This window comes from Crocuta crocuta, unplaced genomic scaffold (assembly GCF_008692635.1).
Source record: "Crocuta crocuta isolate KB4526 unplaced genomic scaffold, BGI_CrCroc_1.0 scaffold15, whole genome shotgun sequence".
Classification (NCBI taxonomy): domain Eukaryota; kingdom Metazoa; phylum Chordata; class Mammalia; order Carnivora; family Hyaenidae; genus Crocuta; species Crocuta crocuta.
Genome location: NW_027530508.1, coordinates 1,863,416 through 1,889,054, shown reverse-complemented (window position 1 = coordinate 1,889,054; position 25,639 = coordinate 1,863,416). Strand labels below are relative to the sequence as shown.

Below are 25,639 nucleotides of genomic sequence, written 5' to 3'. Positions count from 1 at the left end.
ATTTTAAGATTTTATTTTAAGTAATCTCTATACCCAACGTGGGGCTTGAAACTCACAACTCTGAGATCAAGAGTTGCACACTCCACCAACTGAGCCAGCCAGGCATCCTACTTCATGAAGCTTGCTTCAGTTTTATACAAATACATGTAACAAATCATATACTAGATCCAGTATAAAATTTCTTATTGTGGCTCTTGATGAAAAAAAAAAAGGAGGAATACTGGCCGTAAGTATACCCAGAATTCAGGGAATTCTGAATTACCACCACGGAAGTAACGTCTGAGCTGGAGACCGCTAGGACACATGGCTGACCTCTTGGACAACTCTGAATTGGGACAGACACGACATACTAATGGTATAACGGACAACACGTGCTTGACCATGGGAGCCAGCGAAGAACCGAACAGCAGGGGAAGGACACTGGGGAGAGGGACCTGCAGCGGCTAAGGCATAGGGATGGGACTGGTGAGGCTGGTGTAGGAAAGTGGAATATGCTACTTAGCTAGAAGGGGAAGAGGAGGCAGGGCTGGAAAGGCAGATGCAGTGAGAGGGGGAGGGCTTTGAATGTTACGCTAATGGGCTTTAGACTACCTTACCTGGTGGTCTGAGGCAGTGTTTTTTCCCCAAATTGCCGATCAAGAATCAAGAACTCACGTTACTGAGACATAACCAGAATTTTAAAAAATTAAGTAGGATAGAGTCAGAGTGCATCATACATGAAGGTGGGCAGTGTTTTGTGAAACTTGTTTCAGATATAGAACTGAAACTGTATTTCTATCTATGAATCTGGGTTTTTTTCTTAAGTAATCTCTATACTCCATGCGGGGCTTGAGCTCACGACCCCAAGATCAAGAGTCACAGGCTCTACTGACTGAGCCAGCCAGCCACCCCTATTAGTCTGGGTTTTGACGTAAAAGGCATTTCTTACGAAGTTCTGTAGTAAAAAAAAAAGTTTGAAAGCTACTGGTCAGAGGGAAGTTATAGAAGGCTTACAACCAGGGAAAGAATTGACACTAATGAAAAAAGCCTGCCATTAACCTCCAAGATGACAAAGCAATTCTGAAGCACTTAGAGGCAATTCACCTTTCAAGGGGTCCCAGCTCTCTGTAAGTACTAGTGAGGGGCTGTCTTTGCAAATGGCTTCCTGAAGGCATCACAGACGAGTATCAAAGTACAAACTATTTAGAAATAAACTAGGAGTTAAAAAAAAAAAAGAAAAGGAAAGAAACTAGGAGTCTCAGTTTCTCCCTGGGCATTTTCTTCCTTTATTATTTTTTATTTTGAGGGAGGAGTGTTCTTAAAGAGGAGAAAGGAGTAAAATGAACTATGCATAACATATTACAATCCTACAGGGATTTCAAAGCTACCTTCCAGAGAAATCTTTTTTTTTTTTTTTTAAGTAAACTACTCCCAAACATGGGGCTCAAACTCACGGCTCTGAGATTAAGAGTTGCATTCTCTACTGACTGAGCCAGCCTGACACCCCGAAGAAGTCTTCATTTTTAAAGATTTTCATTAACCTCTGTATTTGAAGATCATTGCGGATTCCTGTGCAGTTTTAAGAAACAACAATGGAGAGGGGCGCCTGGGTGGCTTAGTCGGTTGAGCGTCCGACTTTCGCTTAGGTCATGATCTCGCAGTTCGTGGGTTCGAGCCCCGCGTCGGGCTCTGTGCTGACTGCCAGCTCGGAGCCTGGAGCCTGTTTCAATCTGTGACTCCTTCTCGCTGACCCTCCCCTGCTCACGCTGTCTCTCTGTCTCCTAGAAAAAAAACCAAAAAAAACCCAAAAAACAACCAACAATGGAGAGTCCGTGTATCCTTTAACCAGCTTTCCCTAATAGTACAGACTTGCATAGCTATCACACAGCTGGCAACAATACAATCCATGATTTTCTTCAACTTCCGCAGTTTGCACACACTCATGCATGTTTGCCTGTGTATTCAGCTCTATACAATGTTACCGCATGTGTGGATTTGTGTAATCACCACCACAGTCGAGATACAGAAAGGTTCCATCACAAGAATCCCTGGTACTATCCTCTAAGAAGCCTTTTATTTTATCATACAGATTATATTTTCTTTGTTGTTATTATTATTTTAGAGAGAGCACAAGATGGAGACAGAGGGGAAGAGGAGAGGGAGGGGGAGGAGGACAGAGAATCATAAACAGGCTCCACACTCAGCACACAGTCCAAAGCAAGGCTCAATCCCACGACCAGGGATCATGACCCGAGCTGAAATCAAAGTCAGGCACGCAACCAACTGAGCCACGCAGACGCCCCTGAAGATTTTATTGGCAAGTAATCTCTACACCCAATGTGGGGCTCGAATTTACAATCCCAAGATCATTCCTACTGTGCCAGCCAGGGTTTAGGTGCCCCTAAAGCCAAATCTCTATTATCACAGAAGTCTTAATATTTTTTACCCAGATCTAAGACCAAAAATGGGTTCCTAGGGTCAAGTGAAAAGTCCAGGGAATCCCATTACCCACACCATCAGAAATATTTGAGTGACACGTTTATTCTTGGTGTACCTGCCACTAAGATGATAAACAGGTCTATGAAGAAAAATTGCAGAATCATATATAAAATTTTAAAAAGAACACAAAATAGAAGTATTAGGATCACACACTTGTTAAAAATCTGTATTCAGGAATATGTACACATGAATAATTTGGGAGGTAATGGGGGCCATGCAGAAATTTAAAATATGCAACCGATTAGAGCGGTGGGCTACTCTATTTTTCCTTTTGTGTGTTCAGAGTACACGTAAGGAGTTAAACAATCACTCTGGGGTCCTGAGGTCACAGGATGATATCCAAGAGGACCGAGGCTCTAAATGCAATGCTCAGAGTATTTCTTGCAGCTAAGAGTCCCTGTAGGATGGAGACAAACCTTTCTCCTTTGCTTCCCAGGATGCAGGCTGAATAAGGGAAAGTGAAAGGGAAGGGCTGAGAAGAGATCCGAAGGTAGGGTGATCAGCCATGTGGTCTATCCAGGACTGAGGGCTTTTCCAATGGAGAACTTTCTGTGCTAACACCAGAAAAAGTCCCAGGGAAACTGGACCCAGTTGGTCTCTTACCTGGAAGGTTTCTATCTGTGCTTCCTCGGAACTTGAAGCAGCTATGTAAACCTAATTGTGGTTGAGGACTCAGAACAGGGGGATAGGCAAGTGCGGAGGGACAATTTAGAAGAGAATAAGGTGACCATGACATTTTCTGAACTCCTTAGCATCCATCTTCCTTTGGCCTAAAAAGTTGCCATAGCTGAGTTATACAACCTGATTTTTGAGTCTCACAAAAATGTAATGGAAAGTAATTCTGGCAGATACACATATTTTAAAGACTAGGCTCAAACGGGTTACAGAGGGAAAAAAAAAAGAAGAAGAAAAGATTACCTGTCAAGTAAGAGAAAAGCATTTAACCTCACAGAGTGGGTGGAATACCAATGCACTGAGCAATTTTATAAATTGGGCACTTCAGCTTTTACGGAAGTACAATACTTCTTGTAATTTCTAAATTGAGTTACTTGTCCATCCATGAAAAAATGTGACTTGTGTGCATTTTTCTTAGAGCTGGTTACAATGAAAGACAGCTGTCCCCGCACATCCCACACAGTCATCCACCAGCGAGAGGTGCACCTAAGACCAACCAGAGCATAGGTGTGCTCCCAGAAGAAGCTTGCAGCTTGCAATCTTAGGCGCTTGGAGCCCACTGACCCTTCAAGGCCTTAGTATGTGCATACTGCTAGGCACAGGCAGATACATCTTTTACTCTTAAGAAACTCAAAACAAGGCACAGATGGGTCTCCTAATTTTTAAGAGACCCACAGTCTCAAAATAAGATGAACCAAGGGTTCTAATACCACTTACTCATCACCTTATTGGCAGTGTCAGCAAAATTCTATGGGAACCCAGCTGAAGCAGCCATGCTCTTCATTTACAAATCTGACCCTTGGACCTAGTTCCTTCTGTTCCTGTCTCTCTCCCGAATCCTCAACTTATCTCTGACTACTGGAGCTTTCCTCAACAGGTTAGCAACATTCAAGTTTCTTCTGCCCTCAACAGCCCCCTCAAAAAACCGTGCCAAGGCTCAGTAGGCTGAGTGTCCGACTTCAGCTCAAGTCATGATCTCACATCTGGGGAGTCTGAGCCCTGCGCTGGGCTCACTGCTGTCAGCGCAAAGTCCACTTTGGATCTTCTGCCCCTCCTCAGCTCACACTCTCTCTCTCAAAAATAAATAAACATTGAAAAACATAACAAAACAAAGCCTTGCCTTGGTGCTGTGTTTTTCTCAGTGTTGCCAATTTAGCAAATAAAAATGAAAACTGTCCACTTAAATCTGAAAATAGATAAACAATGGATTTTTCTTTTACTATAAGAATGTCCTAATGTATTATTGTGACATATGCTAAAAAATTATTTATTGCACACTCAGCAGAAAGAAACTTCTTTAACATAACAAAGGGCATTCATGAAAAACTCACAGCTAATATGTTCCATGGTGAAAGACTGAAAGAATTCCCCATAAGGTCAGAAACACTTCTTTTTCCTTTTTTTTTTTTTTTTAATGTTTATTTTTGAGACAGTGAGAGACAGAGCATGAGCAGGGGAGGGGCAGAGAGAGAGACACACAGAATCCGAAGCAGGATCCAGACTCTGAGCACAGAGCCAGGCGCGGGGCTCGAACCCACCAACTGTGAGATTATGACCTGAGCCGAAGTCGGACGCTTAACCAACTGAGCCACCCAGGTGCCCCGGTCAGAAATAATTCTATTCAGTTTCATACAAGACGCTCTCGCTAGTAGGCAAGAAAAATAAAAGGGTAGAAAGTAGAAAGGAAGAAGCAAAACTCTATCCACAGATTATATGATCCTGTATGTAGAAAATCCTAAAGAATCAACACACACACAAGAACCGTTACAGCTAATAAAAGAATTAGGCAAAAATGCAGGATAAATCATTCATATTTCTAAACACTAGCAATGAGTAAATTCATAACGATGCTAAGACAAAAATTCCATTTACAGTAGCATTAAAAAGAATAAAATACTTAGGAATAAATGTAACTAAGGAGTATAAGACTTCTACACTGAAAACTACAAACTATTGCTGAAAGAAACTGAAGAAAACCTAAATAAATAGAAAGACATCTCTGTTCACGGATTAGACTCAGTATTGTTAAGACCGAAAGATGCTAGGGGCACTTGGCTGACTCAGACAACAGAGCATCACAGGGTAGTGAGTTCAAGCCCCACATTGGGCATGGAGAAAGAAAGAAAGAAAAAGAAAAAGAAAGAGAAAGAAAGATGCTAAGCACCATTAGTCACTAGGGAAATACAAATCAAAACCACAATGAGATACCACTTCACACTCATCACTAGGATGGCTATTAAAAATTAAAACACAGAGGGGGCGCCTGGGTGGCTCAGTCGATTAAGCGTCCAACTTCGGCTCGGGTCATGATCTCACGGTTTGTGGGTTCGAGCCCCGCGTCGGGCTCTGTGCTGACAGCGAGCTCAGAGCCTGGATCCTGTTTCGGATTCTGTGTCTCCCTCTCTCTCTGACCCTCCCCTGCTCACTCTGTGTGTGTCTCTCTCAGAAATAAATAAAACATAAAAAAAAATAACTAGAATTTAAAAAAAAATAAATAAATAAAACACAGAGAAGCATATGAGTAGCTCAGTCGGCTGGGTCTCTGACTTGAGCTCAAGTCATGATCTTCTGGTTTGTGGGTTCCAGCCCCACATTGGGCTCTGCTGACAGCTCAGGGCCTGGAGCCTCTTTCGGATTGTCTCTTTCTCTCTGTCCCTCCCCCACCTGCACTGTCTCTCAAAAATAAATAAAATAAAAAAAATAAATAAAACACAGAAAATAACAAGCGTTAGCAAAGATGTGGAGAAAGTGGAACCTTGCTGCTAGAAATGTAAAATGGTATAGCCACTGTGGAAAAGTTTGGCAGTTCCTCGATGAGGTAAACAGAGAATTAACATATAACTCAGCAATTTCACTCCAAGGTATATACCCAAAGTACTGAAAACAGGTGCTCAGATAATATGCACATGAATGTTTACAGCAGCACCATTCACAATAGCCAAAAAGTGGAAAAACCTAGTGTCAGTCAACTGATGAATGGATAAACAAGACAGCGCATATCCACAATGGACTGTTTGTTACTCGGCTCTAAGTAATGAAGTCCTGGCACACACCATAACGTGCATAAATCTTGGTAACATTATACTGAGCAAAGGAAGCCACACACAAGAGGTTGCGTATTATATAATTCCACTTTTGGAAATATCCAGAATAAGCATATCCACAGAGACAGAAAGCAGACTAGTAGTTGCCAAGGTCTAGGGATCGGGGGGTGGGGATGTGGAGTCACTGCTTAAAGGTATGGAGTTTTTTTTTGGGGTGAAAAATGTTCTTGAACTAGATAGTGGTGATTGGTTACACAACACCATCAATGGACCATCACTGAATTGCACACTTTTCTAAAAAACGGCCAATTTTATCTGTATCTTACCACAAAACATTATCCATTACTTATCTGAAATTCAAATTTAACTAGGGATTCTGTGTTTCGTCTGGTGACCCCAGTCCCACTCTGTATCCTGCTCAAGGTTCCCCTTCTCAAAAGTTCTCAAGGAGTTGCTTCAACATTTGCAACCCATTCCTTAACTCTCAATATTCAACAGGTATGTCTGGCTTTGGCCCTGAGGATCCAATTCAAACTGCTACTGCTAATGCCATTGGTGACCGTCCACATTGCCAAATTTACTAAAGATTTCTGGGTCTTGCCTTAACTGCTCTCTCCCCAGGAACTAATAGGTGCAAATCGTCTCCTTTTTGCAATATTCTCCTTTCCCTTTGGCTTCTGTGCAACAAAAGGTTAACTCAGCAGGTTTTGGCTGTTCAAAAAACACATTCCAAAAACACTGGCCCTTTACCAGCTCCTTAAATAATCTCTGAGCCCTTTGAACATCCTTCCTATTAAGACTGTCTGCATACAACTGAGACCTTGGGCCACACCAGTTTATGATACCAATAGTGGAAGCCTTGGGCCCTGCTATATCAGTTGGCCCTCTGAGAGGGAGGGGAACTGAATAAGGTACGCCGTGTGGGCACTCCATGCCTACATGACAGACCCTCCCCCCCCCAATTAAAAACCCTGCACAGGCTCAGGTGAGGTCCCCTGATCGGCAGTATCAGTAAATGTTGGCAAACATCATTGCTGGGATGAAGAGCCACCCACACGGCTCCGCTGCAAGAGGACAACTGGAAGCTTGTGCCTGGTCTCCCAGACTCCACACTACGTGCCTTTTTCCCTTGTTGATTTTCATCTGTAGACTTTCATTCTGAATATAACAGCTTTCCTGAGTTCTGTGAATCCTTCTAGTGAGGGTGGTTTTGGGACCCCTGACAAACTTCCATGCTATCGTTTTCCCCTAGATCTGATTATCTCTTATTTTGCTGTCTTTACCACTGGGTCCCCTTTACTTGGCCCTCCCTATAAATGCCAGCATTCTATTCTTGGTTATCTTCTCTCCCCTGCTGCCAAACATGCAATAACCTCCTTCCCACCTGTCCCAGGCAAGTTCACTCACTTGTGGTTCTGATAGCCACCTGTCCTCATCCCCATTTGAGACCCCAGCCTGGATTATTTCTGCCTGGAGGCTCCTCTTAGCAGGAACAGCGCAGGTTAACCCTCTATCCAAACACCTTTCCTGCTTTGGTTCCAATTTTAGTTGCTGATTCCATGTCAATGTAGGCACCAAAATCATCATTCCCTAACCCAACCAATTAGCAAGTCATGCCTTTTTCTCCTTCCAAACACCTCTGAAACTCAGACCTTCCATTTCTGTAGTTCTGGCCTGTATTATCTCTCACATGAGCTGTTGCACACATTTGTGAAATATTCCTCCTATCTCATGCAGCCCCCCACCCCCAATCGCGTTTTATTATTTTAACCTAACCGTTCTAAAACATGAATCTGCCCAACTGTGCTGACTTAAACTCCTTTAAAAAAAGACAAAAACAAAAAAACACCACAGCCTCTGTAGACTTAGGCTCTTTAGCAATGCCCTACGTTGTGACCCAGATCTGCTCTACCTCTCTAGCGGACCCCCACCCCCCGCCTTCTTTCCACCCCAACTCCCCAGCCACTCTAAATTTCCCAACCATACTCACTAACCATTATCATATCTGCGCCAGGACCCATTCTAGGCACTGGAGACAAATTAGTTAAGTAGCCAAAGTTAACTCAAAGGGCTAGCTTCCAACAGGGAAAATAGTAAGTGAACAGATAAAGAATATTTCTGATGCTGCAGAGTGCAGTGAGGAAAATGAATCCGAAGGTGACAGCACAAATGCCACTGTTTTAGCAAGGGCAGGGAAGGGGTCTTTGAGAGAAGGCATAAACAACAGGGAGAGGGATCCTTTTTTTTTTTTTTTTAATTCTAACAGATCCCAAATGTTTACAAAGGTTACTTGTATTAAGTTGCATACAAATATATAGAATCTATGTATACCAGCCCTTTATGCTTGCAACTCTAATGCAGCCAAACCTGAAGCCCATTAGACTTCCTACCATGGGAGGTAATGCACCTACTTTCTCCTTGTCTGAGTTACTTGTCACGAACAACACTCTACCACGTCATTGGATTTGGGAATCATTGGCCCAACAGGCAATCATTTAATTCTAAGTCCAATTTTAGAGAGAAAATATCCCAGGGGAAGTGGGGGGGGAGGGGGAGAACTTATGCAAGAGAAGTGGAAATACAGAAGAGGGGGGCTAAGAGAATGACATTATGCTAATTCTGAAATGGCTATTTAAAACAGGAAGAACCAGCAACTAAGGACAACCAACCAAATCTAAAGGAGAATGAGACTTTAATTTTAAAGGGTGTGAAGAAAACATGCATGGGGGGAGGAATCCTGATATATAAATGAAGCTGTAAAAGATCCTTATTTTTTAAAATGTTATTTACTTTTGAGAGAGAGAGAGAATACAAGCAGGGAGGGGGCAGAGAGAGGAGACCCAGAATCTGAAACAGGCTCCAGGCTCTGAGCTGTTAGCACAGAGCCCGATGTGGAGCTTGAACTCATGAGCTGTGAGATCATGACCTGAGTCGAAAATGGATCCTTCACTAACTGAGCCACCCAAGCACCCCAAAAGACTCTTAAAGTATATGAAAATCGTTTTTTATAAATTGGCTTTGACAATGTCTGACTACCCTTTTATCTTAAAAATTCAAAATAATCGTGAGATAAGGTCAGTACACAAAGGAAGAATAGGACAGGAATTACTTGAAAATACGGAATTTTAAGATGTTTATTAGTTACCTGCACAAAGTAGCAATGACATGTACAATGGCGCCAGGTTAAAACTAATTCACAGTAACACACACAGTGACTTTGCTCTGCCATAAATAAGAGCACAACTAAGTCTCCTCAAAAGAGGATTTCATTACCAAACCTATATTCTGGCTTGTGTAACTGTTTCCCAACACCTTGCACAGCATACCTCTACCGCAGTTACGAGTCACAGTGTCCCTGAATTCAAGCCCTTCAGAGAGCAGAGGTGAACACTTTCTCATGGAGGAACATCAGCTTTTCTAAGCGGGTTCGTTTCAATAGTGGGAGCCATTCCCAGTGGGATAACTCTACCACACGGTACCCAAGCCGACTCAACTGCCGCCTCTTCATATTGTGCAGTCCAAGCAGATCCCTGGAACCATAGCAGTACTGGTTTTTATTTGTCAACTGGATAGCCAGCTTCACTTGTGGGGCCTGTGTGCAAGCTGGGGGACAAGGGCCAGCCATCTCCATGGCCCCCAATCTGTCCGCCACATTGCAAAGGGAGCTCCCCAAAGGTATGGCTGTGCTCTCTAATTCCCTTTCCCGCTGTTGGATCTCTGATGCAACTTCTCCCTGGAAATGTTCTCTTGATTTCCCTTTTAGTAGCTGACTCATCAAATCATCTGTAATGCTGACTCCCACATGCTTCAGCCTTAATTTGGCTTCATCTTTAATTGGTATGGCTTCTTTGTTAAAGGGCAATGGCTTCATGTTAACATCAAGCTGGACCTCTAAGTCAGAAGATCGGGTATGAGGCAGAATCATACGGTGCTTGATGTACTGAGGGCCCCCCAACATGTTCTCGAGTAAAAAGAGAGCCTCCAGGAATTCAGGCTTTGAGCACATATCCTTCCTTGCTAAATTCCACAGCATTTCCGCTCCCTCGTGCTGAAGGTGAGCACTAAGACGATTGCCTCTGTAATCTGGACACTCGATGCCAACTGTACCATCAAGAGTATATAGCTCCTTAATGAGTTCAAACTTACTCCTCTCCCGAGCTAACTTGACGAACCCTGGACTCAAGGCAAAATTGATGAGCTCTAATGGAAAGTACTCAGAAAATGCCAGGCCCAGCAGGCAGGTGAGCAGGTGTTCTGGGTATCGATTGAACTCAGGCATCTTTCTGTGAATCTCATTTATCAGGCTAGAATAAAACTCTTCTGTATTGGGTGGCTTGTAATTCAGAGTTCCAAAGGACCACAGAATCTTGGCAACATCTTTACTTCGGCAGTATGCCACCCTTGGAGGCAAAGAAGCAGCCACGGCATTCATTATCCCTTCATCCAGGATGCGTAAGGCCGAGCAAGCAAGAGTCAGGTGCATGACACCCTGAACTCCTAGAAAAGGAATTCGCTGAGGAGCAATCTCACCAAATTGCTTCATGAAATTTACGTGATCCACGTGAGTGAAACGGAACATTTTAAGAATATTCACTAAGGCGTAACTGCTCAGATGCTGCATGTCAGCACAAGCCAAGTCTCCAATTTTCCGCATAACATATTCAGAGAGACTACTACTTGATTTAAAGAACCCCAAACAGATTGTACCAACCTCCTCTAAGTTGATCACATCTATGTACTTGAGAATCAGTGATTCCAGTTTTTGCATTAGGTCTCGGGGTACCTGGCGATTTTCCCCTATAATATAAATTAAGTGAATCAGCTGGGACAAGGATAGATCTTTCCAATGCAAGTTAAGGTAACTAAAAAAGATTTTAAAAAACCGAGGTACCCTGCGGCCCAAGTATCGCCAGAGATCAGCCACCAAGAGAAGCTGATCCAGACTCATCTCCCACACCTTATTGCAAAATCTGATTTCATACACATCTAGCATCGAATGGGAGTGAGACATTCCCAAACTGACAAACGCTTTCAAAATACTGATCAGATCTGGGACATCAAAGAGCTGTATATGTTTCACACTCAGCTGGCAGAGTGAAGCAAAGCTGGCACTGGACAGCAAAACCGGATGCTGCTTTGCAGGCAAAGAGCTCAGCTTACAGAAATAATCAGCAATGACTTGGGGCTGGAGAGTATCTTGATGAATTGTGACTTTGTGCAAAATTAATTCACCTTCTGAAACAGACAGGGGCTGACAAGGCTCAGATCTGTTATAGCTGTGAAGCTGGTACTCTGGTCTTAGCAGGAGGAAACCTCGGGGGTCTTCGAAGGAATCAAAAACTTCTATATCCTCTTCAACAACTCCCGCAGCCCTGCGTGAGCCCGGCTTCAATGCGCTGGCCTTAGAGGCAGAAGCCCTGCTGCATTCCAAACCTGGGAGGGCACTGCTGGTCGTCAGGCTCCTCTGGGAGGCGGAAATGCTATGAATGTGCTCAACTTTTTTGGCAGGATGGCAGAGGCCGCTGTCTTCTGGTGGGTCCCATCCCCTCGGCCGTGCGTAGCTTCCCACGTTCCAATATGTCACACTTTGGGCTGTGCTGCAGGCGAAAGGACTGCAAAATGCTCGATATCCTAAAGGTTTTAACGACTTGAGAGTGGGTGCTGTTCTGGTGTCAGTACTGATCGTTCTGGCAGTCAGGACACAGTCCTTACAGGTCTGTCCAGGCAATTTCTGGTCTATGTGGTGCTTGATTAGAGCTGGACGGGGAGGCGTTCCACAGAAACTACCTGGAAATCTTCGGCATATCGCAAGGGCCATGGGTCACAAATGACTGGGCCAGAATTGGTGCCAGATACTGAAAAAAGGGTAGATGAAGAATAAGTGGCTTCCACCTATCACAATACCAGAATTTACACATTATAAGAAATGGATTAAACTACACTGCTGTCCACTCAAGTAAGTTCAACGCTAGTGAATGCCCAAATGATAAGACAGCATACATCCAGGATAAAAGCTCCTTCTCCTTGATATCAATGCATAAAGGGCCCCCTTGGAGAATAAGAAAGTTGGTTAAACTTGTTGTGCTAACACCAAAAGTAAAAAGTGGGACTTCATGTAAAGTTTAATTAATTATAGCCACAATAACCCCCCCTTGTTCTTTTTTTTAAAAATTTTTCATGTTTTATTTATTTCTGAGAGAGAGAGACAGCGTGAGCAGGGGAGGGTCAGAAAGAGAGGGAGACACAGAATCTGAAACAGGCTCTAGGCTCGGAGCTGTCAGCACAGAGCCCAACACGGGGCTCGAATCCACGAACCATGAGATCATGACCTGAGCTGAAGTCGGACGCTTAACTGACCCAAACCCCCCTCATTCTTAAAGTATAAAACTTTCGATTACAGAATTGTTTTTTAATGCCCATCTCCTGCACCTTACTGAACTGTTTTCTAATGCTGCCCCTGCACCTGTCAGAAGATGGGTAGCCTCCTGTCCAGGAGACTTATCACAGACTTTGAACCACTACCACAGAGAGTCAGGCAGTTAGGACGTATACTCAAAAACTCATTTTGGTGGGAGAAGGCAGTAGGCTGAGGCTCTGCTGTCCATTCCTGGGTGGGAAGAAAAAGCATCTCAAAGCTGGGCTCATGGTTCAGGAAACACCAACTCGCACGCCTGCCCTGCTGACATGGAAGGGGAGCAGCATGGCTTTCCTCCGGAGACGGCCGATTAGCAATGCTGCCAGTAAGTAGGGTGCTGCCGATCCTGCCTCTGAGCAGTGCAGGTCCCATTTTCCCCCATGGTAGAAACCAGGAGAGCCTTTGAAACGGGCTCTGCTATACTCTTGCTTTCTTTAAAGGTGTTTAGCTTTCCTTCCACTTGATAAATGTCAATGCCTGGCAGGCATAACCCAGTAAGCCCTGAGATGCCAAGATGTGGACTTGACAGGGTTGTTGGCTGCACAGAATCCCTTGCGGATTCTGAGGGTGCAAGGGTGACTTTCTGAAATACCTGTCCAACTCCACTGTCAACCTCTTCCTTCCAGAGCCCATAGCATGAGAACCAGAAGACCACGGGGCAGGCCAGTGGCTTTGTAAGGGCAGTCTAGCTACACAGCCTTCTCTGGATGGTAGGAATGTGTGCTCTGATTTCTTTGTGAACCAGAGTAGAATTCTTTTACATTAAATCTTTATACGCTTACTTCTTTACTATAGCCTTGTGGACCATTCTGTCTACCAAGTTTCAATCTATGGGTCCAGATGTTATTAAAGACCAGGTGTCAGCAAACTATGGTCCAGGAGCCCAAATCTACCCTTCCACCTGTTCGGGTTGTTTTTTTTCTTTGTTTTTTTTTTTTTTTTTAATTAATTTATTTTTTAATAGAGGGCGAGAGAGCACAGGGGAGAAAGAGAGAGATAGAGACAGAAAATCTCAATGAGGCATCATGCTCAGAGCAGAGCCTGATACGGGGCTCAATTTCACGACCCTGGGATCATGACCTGAGCCAAAATCAAGAGCGGGATGGCTCAACCAACTGTTCAAATCTGTAGAGCTTCATCTCACCTTGGGAACTAGTTTGGAAGAAATAACTGGGGGGAAAAAAAAGAAAACTTTTTTTTTTTTTTTTTTACCAAATAATTGTGGTACCCTAAAGCAAACAATTGGGGTGCCTGGCTAGCTCAGTTGGCAGAGTATGCAATTCAAATGTTGGGGTTTTAAGTTCAAGCCCCGCACTGGGTATAGATTACTTAAAAATAAAATCTTAGAAAAAAAGCAAAAAACTGAAAACAATCCAATTGTCCATCCAGAAGGAGGGGAGAGGTTTACAGGATAAGTGTGTGGCAAGCATCAACACGAGAAAAAGCACATACACATATTCGGTTGAACAAACACAACACAAATGAGTGCCATCATGTAAAATATACTTATATGAAAGGAAAGGAACTATGTATCTTCTTTGTGGGGAAGACTTTCCATTATATCTCTGATAAATTAACTTTTTTTATTGGCACTGAAACTGTTAATACAGAAGAATATATGAATTGGGACGCCTGGGTGGCTCAGTCAGTTAAGCGTCTGACTTTGGCTCAGGTCATGATCTCACAGTTCGTGGGTTCGAGCCCCGCGTCAGGCTCTGTACTGACAGCTCAGAGCCTGGAACCGNTTTATTTTTGAGAGAAAGAGAGAGACAGAGCGTGAGCAGGGGAGGGACAGAGAAAGGGGAAGACACAGAATCTGAAGCAGGATCCAGGTTCTGAGCTGTCAGCACAGAGCCTGACACAGGGCTCAAACCCATGAACCGTGAGATCATGTCCTGGGCTGAAGTCAGACACTTTTTACCCGACTGAGCCACCCAGGCGCCCCAGATAATATAATTTTAAAAGCACATTAGGGGCACCTTGGTAGCTCAACAGGGCTCTTGATTTTGGCTCAGATCATGATCTCATGGTTCAGAAGTTCGAGCCCTATATGTGGCTCTGCACTGACAGCGTGGAGCCTGCTTGGGATTCTCTGTTTCCATCTCTCTGCCTCTCCCCCGCAGACACGCACTCTCTCTCTCAAAAATAAACATTTAAAAATAAGAAAATAAACAAAAGCACATTAAATGACCTAAATTACTTCAATTAACACTACCTAAGAGTACTTAATGAATAAAATTACTGGGCATGCTCCTCAAATGAAAAAAGAACCATTCCCTCAGACGTTAATGTTTGAGTGGTGGAAATTCTGCATTTTAAATTAACGTGGTTCTTTTTGATCTGAAACATTACAGGTTAAGTCCCAAGAGGGAAAAAAACACATCAGCCCCAATGATCTTAGGGCCTCCTCTGTGCCGAGCCTTGGGTGAGCTGTTTTATCTGCATTAGTTTCAATCCTTACAAACCTCTCTGTAAAGTAGGCTTTAGGATCTCCATGTTGTGGATGAGGAAAAGGAGACTTCACACGATTTAAGACACCTGCTGAAGGTTACACAGCTAAGGGATGGAGTGGGGTCTCCCACCAAAGATTCTCAGATTCCAAACCCATGCTGCTGGTGCACTCTAGACAGGAAGAGTCAAATTCTGGTCAAAGAAGTGGGAAGGACCCCTCAATCTACAGGGTTTCCAGATGCCAGGGAGCTGGAAGGTTTGAACTGGGTGAACTCAAAAGCCCCTCTCACCTCTAATAAAGGTGTTACGTCGACACAGTGTTACTCGGTTCCAGACCACTGAAATAAAGTGAGCATCAACAATAAAGTGAGTCAAAGGAATTTTCTGGTTTCCGGGTGCACAGAAAAGCTATGTTACAACATACCGTAGTCCATCAAGTGTGCAATAGCACTATATCTAAAAACACCCCTATCTTAATGATAAAATACTTTATTGCTAAAAAATGCTAAGCATCTGAGCTTTCAGTGAGACATAATCACTGATCACAGATCACCCTAAGAGGGTGAAAGAGGGAGAAAGAAAGGAAATTAATATTTAGTGTTATAAGTCCGTCAAACTATTTGACTGTGTAAACCATGTACAAGTTTGACAAAAATTAAATCCGCAAAATGCATGTACTAACAGGAAATTAAGTTATTCTTCAAGAAGACAATCAGTATTCAAAGAAAGTAACCTTAAGTTTCAAGTAAAATGTTGAAAAGCTTTTCTAGTCCATGTAATTCCTACTGCCTATAGAACTGCTTTTTGTTTTTTTTTTAAATGTTTACTTATTTTTGAGAGACAGAGTGAGCCAGGAGGGGCAGAGAGAGAGAGACAGAGAATTCCAAGCAGGCTCCATGCTGTCAGCACAACCTGACACAGGGCTAGAACCCACAAACCATGAGATCATGACCTGAACCAAAATCAAGAGTCCGGACACTTAATCGACTGGGCCACCCAGGCGCCCCTAGAACTTCTTTATGGATGTCCAGTAACAGAAATGATGACAAAGAATCATAGAGGCATGACAAGCCAACGACAAATGGCAAATAGTAGCTACTTACTTTTTCACCATGCAAGTTTTAGAATAACTGTATAGACACCATATCTACAAATATATATCTGAAATATAATCACTTCGGAAGTCTGGTCTTGAGTACTGTGGGGAAGAAAAGGAAAGAAACACAGGGAAGCTATAGAACCAATAAAGTAAAAACAGTGAGGAGAAAAGGCACTGCGAAGGAGAGGCTGTCAGGATGTGAAGCCTGTGTAGAGAAAACACACCGAGAGAGCTGGCTCCTCCTCACTTAAGGACTCCCCCGAGAATCCATAAAAAAGCTGGAAGGGGAACAATATGAGACAGATGCCCGATCAATAACTCCTGACACGTTCTCTAAAGATTCAAAGACATGTGACACCAGCACAAAGCTCCTTTCCTAGTTTACATGCCACAGTACATCCTCTTCCCCAGCTCTCATTAGGGGTCCTAACGAACCAGAATGGCGCCTCAGAGACCCCTGGCTCTGTCCAACCACCCTGAATGATATAAATTCACAGGAGTGAGGAATCTTACCTTTCCACCTTCCAGGTACAGGTCTGAGCAAGGCCGAAAAGCTTCATTTTAAACTACAGTCCAGAAGTTAGAGGAAGGGAGCCAGGAGGAGGCAGACAGTCATGCTAACTGTAGATTAAGTATATAACACTCTCAGCATATTTAAGTCGCCAGTTACTGGATCTCTTCTCTTCATTCTGATTTCCAGCCTTTTGCTAAAAAAGTTTAACCCTCCTCTGTCCTGATAGAATTGCCACAAATAAATACTTCAAACTCTTCTTGTCTTAGCAAATAATTTGTTGAGCAACCCCGAGAATTAAAAAAAACGAAAGTTAACTTTCTTTAGGTGTCGAGAGTCTACAAAGGTTAATGCTCCTGGTGAGGGCTTAGTGTCTGACCTAAGGACCCTTAGCTGTTAATGCAAATACTAACTGGGCTAGGCTCTTTTGTGCTTCCACACTGTAGCAGCGCCTACAAGAGAGGGATCTACTACCACTACTACTACCACCCCCCCCACCACTACTACTACGCTCAAACACTAGTGCTAAGGTGGTTAGGCCAATATAAGCATCACCCAGAGTTAAGCTAAACCAAAACCAAATCTAACAGCCCATCCCCTTCATTTCGTTCTAGTTTCCATTCTTTATTAGAGAAAACAGCACATCGCAATTATCTGAGAAACTTTTTTTTAGTTTATACAGCCTCCCTCTCTCTCTAGGACTGCTATTCCTCTATCAGAATGGCAGGAAGGGCCTGAGTGAATACCGTCTGACAAGGCCCCATAGGGGACTATCAGAACCACTGCTCTTATTAAAGGATTCATGACACTCTGTCTTTAGAAAATCTCTGGGTATATGGGGCACCTGGGTAGTGGTTCAGGGGGTTAAATGTTCGACTCTTGGTTTCAGCTCAGGTCATGATCTCACCAGGGTGAGATCAAGCCCTGTGCCTTGGGCTCAGCCTTGGGCTCGAAGCCTGCCTGAGATTCTCTCTCTCTCCCCCAACTCAAAAAAAAAAAAGAAAAAGAAAAAGAAAAAGAAAAAGAAAAAGAAAAAGAAAAGAAAAGAAAAGAAAATCTCTGGGTATAACAACAGAGAGCAGACACTCAGGTCCTCTCAGCCCATGTGAATGGAACTAAAGGGCTGCCAAAGCAACGGATGGGGAAGAAGACCATACCGTCAAACAAACTAGACCTGCACAACTCCCAAAGGCCTCACCTCCTCTGCTGTGTTACGCAACACCGAGTCTCCAGATTTTATTCCGGTCTACTAGGCAGTAGGGAATTCATGCCAGAGCGTGCCTGAGGCCACTTGGACCAGTGAGTTGTAGAATCTAGTTCTGGAAAGGCGGCTTTCTTCCTACTCACCAAGTGTGAGCAAAGTGCGGAAAACAGAAATTCACATTCCAGCTGCAACAAATGCCTAGAGTACAGAACACCAGACACGCTGGTGCTAAGGCACTTGGCTGCCAGCTCCATAGGGTGAAACACTCACTGTCCAAGCGTGTACGAGAGTGAGCAATGAAGCATAACCTGAGGGAGAGGATGAGTTTCACTGGTTTAAAGCGGGCCCAAAGCTCCCTGAGTCAGGACAGAAGAGCTGTGTCATGATTTGTACGGAAATGGAATGGGCGATTATTTTTCTTACCTCTGGAGAGAAAACGGAGAAAGACATCAATAATACCCTTAGGTTTGTGCAACTAGAAATGTCTGTTAAAAATAGGGACAAGCTACACACCCTATTGGTATTTACTGAAGGCTCAAGTTGACCCAGGTACTAAGCAAAGCACCGGAGGGGGCTGCGGACCAGCGGCATCGGCCTCACCGGGAAGCTGGTCAGGAAGGCATAATCTGGAACCTTACCCCAGACCTACAGACTCACGCTCCGGAGCCCCGAGTGATTCGCATGCACGTGTTCAGTGTGGGAACGAAAAGTGCCGCAAAACACCTCACTGGATTNGCCCCGGGGGGGGGGGGGGGGGTGGCAGGCAGTTACCATCGCCGTCTCACAGTGGAAAAGTCAAGATGCACAGGAACCGTTTGCCCAAGGTCACGGAACTCTGGGGTGGCGGGGTCGCCGACATTCTGCCTAAAGCGGGCCTGCGAGGGGAGACCGCGGCCCAGGCCCGGAAGAGCCCGGTCCTGCGCCGCCCAGGACGCGAGAGGCGCGCCAAGGCCCAGGTGGACAGGGAGCGGCCGCCGAGACCTCATCCGCGGCCGCCGCCACTCACCTGAGCCTGGCGAACACGGGCGCCGCAACACCAGACCCTGGTTCCCGCGAGCTGCCGCGCCGCCACCGCCGCACCAGCACCACCCGGACCTCACAGCCTCACTTCCGGCCGACTGCCCGCTACTTCCGCCTGCTGCGCCGGTGACGGGTGCGGCCGAGGCTCAAAAGGCTCTGTCAGCGTTTTCCAAGGACGTTTTCCATTGTAGGACTTTGCGAGAGGCCGAGGGGAGTCTGGGACCGGCGGAGCGGAAACAGCGCCGTGGATGGACCGCTCTGGAAGTTGCTAAATAGCGTAGATACAGGTTCGAATCCCAGCCCGCCACTCAGGGTTTTGTAGCCTCAAAGAAATCACGTAACTGTCTAAGCCTAGTTTCTCATCTGTATGGTGACGGTAGTCATCACTACTCGAGATGCATCTGGGAAGTGCCCTCAGGAGAAGAGTTAGTGATGAATAGCCGAGCCTGTTAGGAGAAATGGATATGAGGAGCCGGAGCTGGAAGAGACCAGTGCTATCCATGGTGGATGAGGCCAGGGTCACCCTAAGTAGAGGGGCTCACCACCCGAGCTGCTATCAGTACCTAGGCAAGGAAGACACCCTCCAAGAGGGCCTGAGCCAACACTACTGTTCTGGGGGAAACTTGAGCACTGCTGGTTTGGTTTGTCATACCTTGTCAGTGCCTTGGTTGCTGGTCCACCTATCCTAAGTGCTGTGAAGGAGACTTCAGAACTGACTTTCCCTCCAGGGCACCATCTTGTCCGGGAGACAAAAACCAATGCAGCGGAGAACCTTCACTGCAAGGAGGGGCAAGCCTGGCGTCTCAACTCCAGGGCTCTGCAGAGGGCACTGTTTGCCTGATTTTCTCACTTGGGCCAGACCAGAGCAAACATTCCTTCTTGCTGATTATGACTCTCTTTGCCAGAAGAACCCAAAAAGAGCAGAGGGCCCATCCCCAGGGATGAACCCGATTGCTCCTATGCAGCTATGATGGTCCTGTTCTTCTTTGCCAAATACTCAATATCCCAGCCTCCCTTGAAGTGAGAAGAGGATGCCACTCAGTTCTGCCCAACAACATTTAAAGGGAAACTTACTGGCAGGATTCTGGGAAAGTTTTTACCTTCATGATAAAGTAGTGCTGCCTCAATCCCTTCGTGGAGCTGTGGCAGCCACTTTGTGGCACAGAGGAAACTGCATACTATGGATGGGAGAATAGGAACATTAAGTCTTACGTCCTTGAAACAATACCTATGATAGGATGCTTGTGACCAGAATTGTCAGATAAGGNGGGTCGCTCTGTAAAGATGACAGAAGCAATTATCTAAAGGACAGCACTTACCCCCAAAGGGCAGCTCCATGCTCACAGCACTCTTGGGTCCATTCTGTCTTCGGGGCCTCACCACTAATTACAAGTCTGTTCGCAGCCTTCATGTTTTTGTATTCTGCCCTCAAACATTGGGCAGTTGCTAGAACGTGGCTCAGGACACCCGCATCTAGCTGTCCTGCATCACCCACCATCCAAGCAGCAGCCTGGTGTCCAGATGCTGAGTTGGAACCACCTAGAAACCCTTCAGGGTGACAATGCTAGCCGAAGAGAAAGCCACGGCCAGAAACTTGGAACGACGGCGACGACTCCTGGACAACGGGGAGGAGCTTGGGCTTTGGGCCAACCTTCTGGCACGGGCCAGTGAGCACCTCCGGTCTTGGGCCTCCTCTGGGAAATGTTTACTCCAGCTTTGCCCTCCACACCCCCCTTACCCAGGCTTCACCTCCCAAACCTGCAAAGACACAAGCAGGCCAAAGAATGCCACCCAAGAGGCTTTCTCCATTTTATTTCTTTGGGAAAAGAAAACGAAGTCTTTCCATCACATATGGTAGATATATATATTTATATATATTTATATATAATTTCTTTTGTGGTTGGAAGTCTCAAAGCTGAGTCTGTTCATTTTTTTTTTCTATTTTTTTTTTTTTTTCCTACTAATGCCTTCTCTTCCCCCTGCCCCTCTGGCCTAGGCCCAGGTTCTGGGGCAGGTGCAGTGAGGGGTGAGTGGAACGGGCAGTGATTACCAGGATGGCTCCCTCACCCGGTTCAGAGAGCTGGTGAGGGTCACCGGGAAGGGGCTGTGCAGAGGGACAGAGGCCACACAGAGGGGCGCTCTTGTTTTTGTGGGGGACGCACAGCTCATTAAACAGTCACCAGTCATGGGAGGAGGCTGGTCAGGGGGTGGGGAACTTGCTCACAGTAGTTGCCAGCTCTCTCCACCCTCCCCTCCGAACCCAGTCTTGCGGGTGGGAGGAAGAGAGTGAAAAGAGAGAAATATAAGGGTTGAGGGCCAAGCCTCCTCTAATGTTTTATTGCTGGTGAATTAGAAATTTGCCTTTCCCTTCCTATCTTACGGAGACAGACTCTGAGATGATACCGAGAGGAGGGAAGTGACATTGCTGTCCCAGCCCCCACTGATGGCCATGCCAGGCCTAGCCTGGGCAAACCCGGGGTCCTGGGAACTCAGGGGTCAGTGTTCCTCTCAGGTCAGCCTTGTCCTTCAAGGGCAATCACAACCGTCCCCTTCGCCCCCCAAAACAAAGGCCTCTGGCTCAGGCTTGGGCCCATTGGAGCTTGGAAGTGGGCAGTGCACCAAAGATCAAGCAGAATTTTCTACTGGAAGAAGAGGTGAGGTTTGGGGGAAGAGGCAGCCTAGGACAATGATGTTGTGAGCGTGAAAGCAGAGGGAGGCCGGGGGAATCAGGTGGGAGAAGACCCAGGAAGACACCACAGACACTCAAGTGACCTCGGAAACTGGGTGAGGGGAGTGCCTGAGAGGCAGGTAGCACTTAATAGCTGTAGTTTGAGCCGGACAGTGGCCCTGGGTGTGGGGTGAGCCAAGCAGATGGGGCTATCACCCTGTGGGATCCTGGCCAGAAGGGTAGGGTGGAGCTAAGAAGCCTCCAGGTGAACTTTCCCAAGTACAGGGGGGCAGATCTTCCCTGGGCACGGAGCCTCCGTCCCAGCCTCCCCTCCGGCCTGATACGCACATTCGGACATACACTCAGGACCAGGCCAGGCTCTGAGGCCTAACCCCAAGGGACCTTGGGGGGGAGGGGCTGGGCAGGTAGCCCCCTCAACCACAGACAGGCCATCCGCTCCCACTTGTCCTGCCAATCTGCCCAGGGAGGGATAATAGAGCAGGAAAGACAGAGGCCAGGAGCCCAAGGTCTGTCAGCTTCAGCAGATCCCATGCAGGCCCTCTCAGGCTACATGGCCTAGGAGGTGACCACCACAGAGAGCATCACTGGACACCTAGGTGGCCAACAGTAGCAGCCCAGACCTACCAAGGGGCCAGGGCACCTCATGGCACTGCAAGCCTGCTATCTCCATCTCCAACAAAGCAGTGCCAAGGGGAGCATGGGCTCCCCTGCTGCCTGGGCCCCTCAACCCCCACTCATTCTGCCTCCCTCTATCCCCTCCATGGGAGGAGGGGCCGAGTGGGTCGCCCAGCCGCAGAGCCCGGAGGGCCCCCAGTGGGGGGAGGGGAGGGGCCTGGTCACAGCTGCTTTGAGAACCTCTTTGGTCTGGGGACATGGGGGACATGGGGAAGAGAAAAGGCAGGGAGGGGACACTGGGGACTCTGGCCTTTGACAGGGCATTTGTNCGCCCCACCTCCCGCCGCAGGCCCCGCCTCCCGCTCTCCCCGCCCGCATCCGCCTCGCCGTCCAAGGAGACCAACGAGGCGGCGGCGGCCACCCCGGCCTGCCGGCGCATCTTGGCCTCGTCGCTCTCGCACGTGGCCAGGGCATCCTGGGGCTCCGCCGGGTCCACGGGGGTCAGCGCGGGTTTGAGGCAGGCCGTGGGCAGCTCGGCCTCGCCCAGCTCCAGGCTGGCCTGCTTGCTGCCGAAGGAGTCCCTCAGGCTGAGCAGCTGCTCCTCCTTCTCCCGCAGCGAGGCCCGGCCCTCGCGCAGCTGCGAGCGCAGCCCCACGATCTCGCTCAGCTTCTGGGACACGTCGGCCTGCGAGTCCTTCAGCTGCTGCTTCAGGAGGGAGATCTCCCCGGCCTTCTGGCACACCTGGGCAGGGGCAGAGGGGAGGAGGGCCGGGGTCAAGGCAGAGCCCTGCTGGCGGGCACCACGGCCACCACATCCGGCCCCAGAGGCGCGCCGCATGCCCGGACACAGGGTGGGCTCACGGGCCATGCAGGAATGCCACACGTGGCTCATCTCACACAGCCCTGGGCCCGCTCCGGTGCCCACGGACATTCCTAATCGTCTTTCCTCCTCCCCTTCACTCCCCTGTGACGGCGGGGCCACAGCTACGGGTTTCTCCCGAGGGGCAGAAGGGAGGCGACTCAGAGGGGGAAAGCCCACGCCCCCTGCCCGCACCTCCCACTTAGTTTCCTCCATCCGGGGCAGGAAGTCAGCCTGCTCCTTCTGGCAGGCGGCCACCTTGTCCTCAAGCTCTTCCCGCTGCCGCATCAGCCGCGCTGCCTCCTCCTGCAGCTGCTTCTTGTCCTGCTGCAGCCGCAGCACCTGCANCTGCCGCAGCTCGGCCAGCTCGCGCTCCCACGCCTTCTGACGCTCCTCCAGCACCTGGGCCACGGCGGCCTCGCTCTGTTCCAGGCTCCGCCGCAGGGCCGCCACCTCCTGCTCCTTCTCCCACAGCCGCTCCTCCAGCTCCTGGATCAGAGCACTGGGCGAGGGTGGTGAGCAGGCCGCGAAGGGCAGGCCTCCACCTCCGCCCTCCCCCGATCCCAGGTGGCCTGGCCGCCCCATGGAGGAGGACGACCCACTCTTGCTGGAGGCCCGCCCGCTGTCGGAGGTTCCCAGGTCCTGATAGCCCGAGCCACCGCCGCTGCTGCCACCGCTGCCACTACCGTAGCTGGCAGTGCCGATGCGGTTGATGTGGCTGGTGGAGGCACTGAGGGGCGCCAGGTGCTGGCTATAGCTGGAGCTGTAGGTGGGCAGGCTTGTGAGTGAGTTCCGGCCTGAGTCTGAGAGGCCGCCCCCACCCCCGCCCGCCGGGGTCATGGTCCGAGACTTGTCCAGTCCGCCCTTGAGACCACCAGGACCCTGGCGCCCCTCAGGAGTACCATTGGTTTGCGGAGGGCACAAGTTCTGCATGGAGTGGAAGTTCTTGGGTACAACGGGCTTGAAGGCCGAAGGCCGAACTAGCGGCTCTGAGCACTGAGTAAAAGCAAGCAAGGGGGAGTGGGCCTCAGAAGGGGGCCTTAGCCCCGGCCCCAGCCTCTTCCCTCTGAGATATGTTCAGCCCCGCCCCCAGTTCATCTTCATCCTGGGAGTCCCTGGAAGCTGGGTCCCCACCTGAAAACCAAGTCTCTGCCCTGAGACCTGGACCAGCTAGACTTGGCCCTCAACTCCCCTCCCCCCATGGCCTCCCAGCCCAACCTCCATTCTGGCCCCCCCCAACCCCGCCTCCGGGGCCGCTTTACCCTCCTCTCCGGACTGCTTCCCATCTCCCAGAAAAAGGCCCTGGGGACTGACCTGGTCTAGCTTGCCAGAGGTGGCCAGGAGCTTAGGCGGATGGCTGGGCTCGCGATACTGTGGTGGGGCCTTGTCACTGCCGCCGCTGCTGCTACTGCCACCGCTGCTGCCCACCACGTTGCCACAGACATCAGTGTGGTCACTGCCCCGCAGCTCGCCGTTGANGAGGGGTAGCGGCCTGGCCTCTCCCTGCTGGCCCCGCCACCACTGCTGCGGGGGCCGGGGAAGCTGCCCTGGCTGCCCCCACCCCCTGTGCGGGTGCCCACACTCTTCATGGCGAACTCCTGGGCGTGGGCCACCCCACTGCCCACACTGCCCATGGCCAGGCGAGGGTCTGGGGGTCCGAGCTCAGAGGGCCGGGGGGCAAAGGCCAGGAGAGGATCCCGCCCTGGGTCAGCGCGCACAGGCAGTGTCTCCAGCTTCGCCATGACTAAGCCAGGGGGGCACTGCGGGCACAGGTGGGAAGGCAAAGAGAGGTCAGTGCCACCCCCACCCCCCCAGCCAAGTCAGCCCCAGCACCACCGGCACCCCACCCTTCGGTGCCCCCTTCCCTACAATGGGCACGAGAGTTCCCAGACACCCAGGGTGAAGGAATGGGGCCCGGGTAAGAGGACAGCTTGGTCATGGGGTGCCTGGTGCCTACCCGATGAAGCCCAGGCCCCAGGGCACCATGCACATACCCTCCCAGCTTTGCATCCCACTCCTCAGCTCCTGCCTCAACCTCACCTCCTCCATGAGCCCTAGTTCTTCACTACAGCCCTCGGAACTCAGGCGTTCTTTACCGTGGGTCTGGGCCCTTACCACCCACCCAACCTCATGGGCTGGGGATATGGGGTTGGAAGGGTACAATGATTCCTGGATACAACAGGGAACCTCAGAAATTAAGAGAGAGAGAGAACCCACCCCTATCCAAATATTGTGAGTGGGGGATCCTTCCCAGGCCCCTAACCTAGGGTGTTGCAGTCAAGGGCAGAAGTGGAGGCTCACTACCAGCGCAGGCTCCTCTCCTCGCCTTTCCAAAGGGGTGGGGGGCCCGACGGGTCCTCAAGCCTGGGACCCTCCGAGGCCCGGTCTGCAGGGGCCATGCGCCTCACTCTCGCAGTCGGGGCTCGGCCCGAACCAGCTGCGCGACTCTGGACAGGCCGACTGAGCCATCCCGGACTGTAGTTTTCTCCTCTGCGAAATGGGAGGAATGAAGGACCTACCTCGTGGAGCTGCCGCGTGCCAGGCGCCCCGAGGCGGCGGGCGCGGGAGGGGAGGGGGTT

At 48.6% G+C, this 25,639-nt stretch overlaps 3 protein-coding genes across 9 annotated transcripts in view; all 3 read right to left on the bottom strand.

Moving 5' to 3' along the window:
• The window catches only part of UBOX5 (U-box domain containing 5), a 37,492-nt gene extending 18,520 nt beyond the window's left edge, over positions 1 to 18,972 (bottom strand). For 3 of the 5 annotated variants that reach the window (XM_077766971.1, XM_077766967.1, XM_077766972.1), the window contains exon 1: positions 18,884 to 18,972. The gene's annotated coding sequence lies outside the window, so the exon portion shown is untranslated. Of the gene's footprint in view, positions 1 to 15,353; positions 15,405 to 18,883 lie in introns of those variants that run through there. The other 2 variants (XM_077766968.1, XM_077766969.1) reach the window with 2 other exon arrangements.
• Positions 9,314 to 19,624, bottom strand: FASTKD5 (FAST kinase domains 5). 3 transcript variants are annotated; one of them, XM_077766965.1, is made up of 3 exons: positions 18,884 to 18,912; positions 15,354 to 15,401; positions 9,314 to 12,052 (listed from the first exon to the last, which is right to left on the bottom strand). In XM_077766965.1, exon 3 carries the CDS (start codon positions 12,013 to 12,015, stop codon positions 9,568 to 9,570), a length of 2,448 nt encoding a protein of 815 aa, XP_077623091.1. In that variant the 5' UTR covers positions 12,016 to 12,052; positions 15,354 to 15,401; positions 18,884 to 18,912; the 3' UTR covers positions 9,314 to 9,567. The 3 variants fall into 3 exon arrangements, with proteins under 3 accessions (XP_077623091.1, XP_077623092.1, XP_077623090.1); XM_077766966.1 differs by lacking the exons at positions 15,354 to 15,401; positions 18,884 to 18,912 and adding an exon at positions 19,550 to 19,624; XM_077766964.1 differs by lacking the exon at positions 15,354 to 15,401 and having other exon boundaries at positions 18,884 to 18,972.
• An 812-nt stretch (positions 19,625 to 20,436) lies between these two features.
• On the bottom strand, positions 20,437 to 25,408 carry LZTS3 (leucine zipper tumor suppressor family member 3). Its single transcript, XM_077767046.1, is given in 7 exon segments — positions 20,437 to 20,512; positions 20,636 to 20,655; positions 22,512 to 22,943; positions 23,256 to 24,056; positions 24,375 to 24,538; positions 24,541 to 24,820; positions 25,362 to 25,408. Coding segments are annotated over 6 exon segments (1,755 nt in total). The 5' UTR covers positions 24,803 to 24,820; positions 25,362 to 25,408.
• Between the last annotated feature and the right edge of the window lie 231 nt (positions 25,409 to 25,639).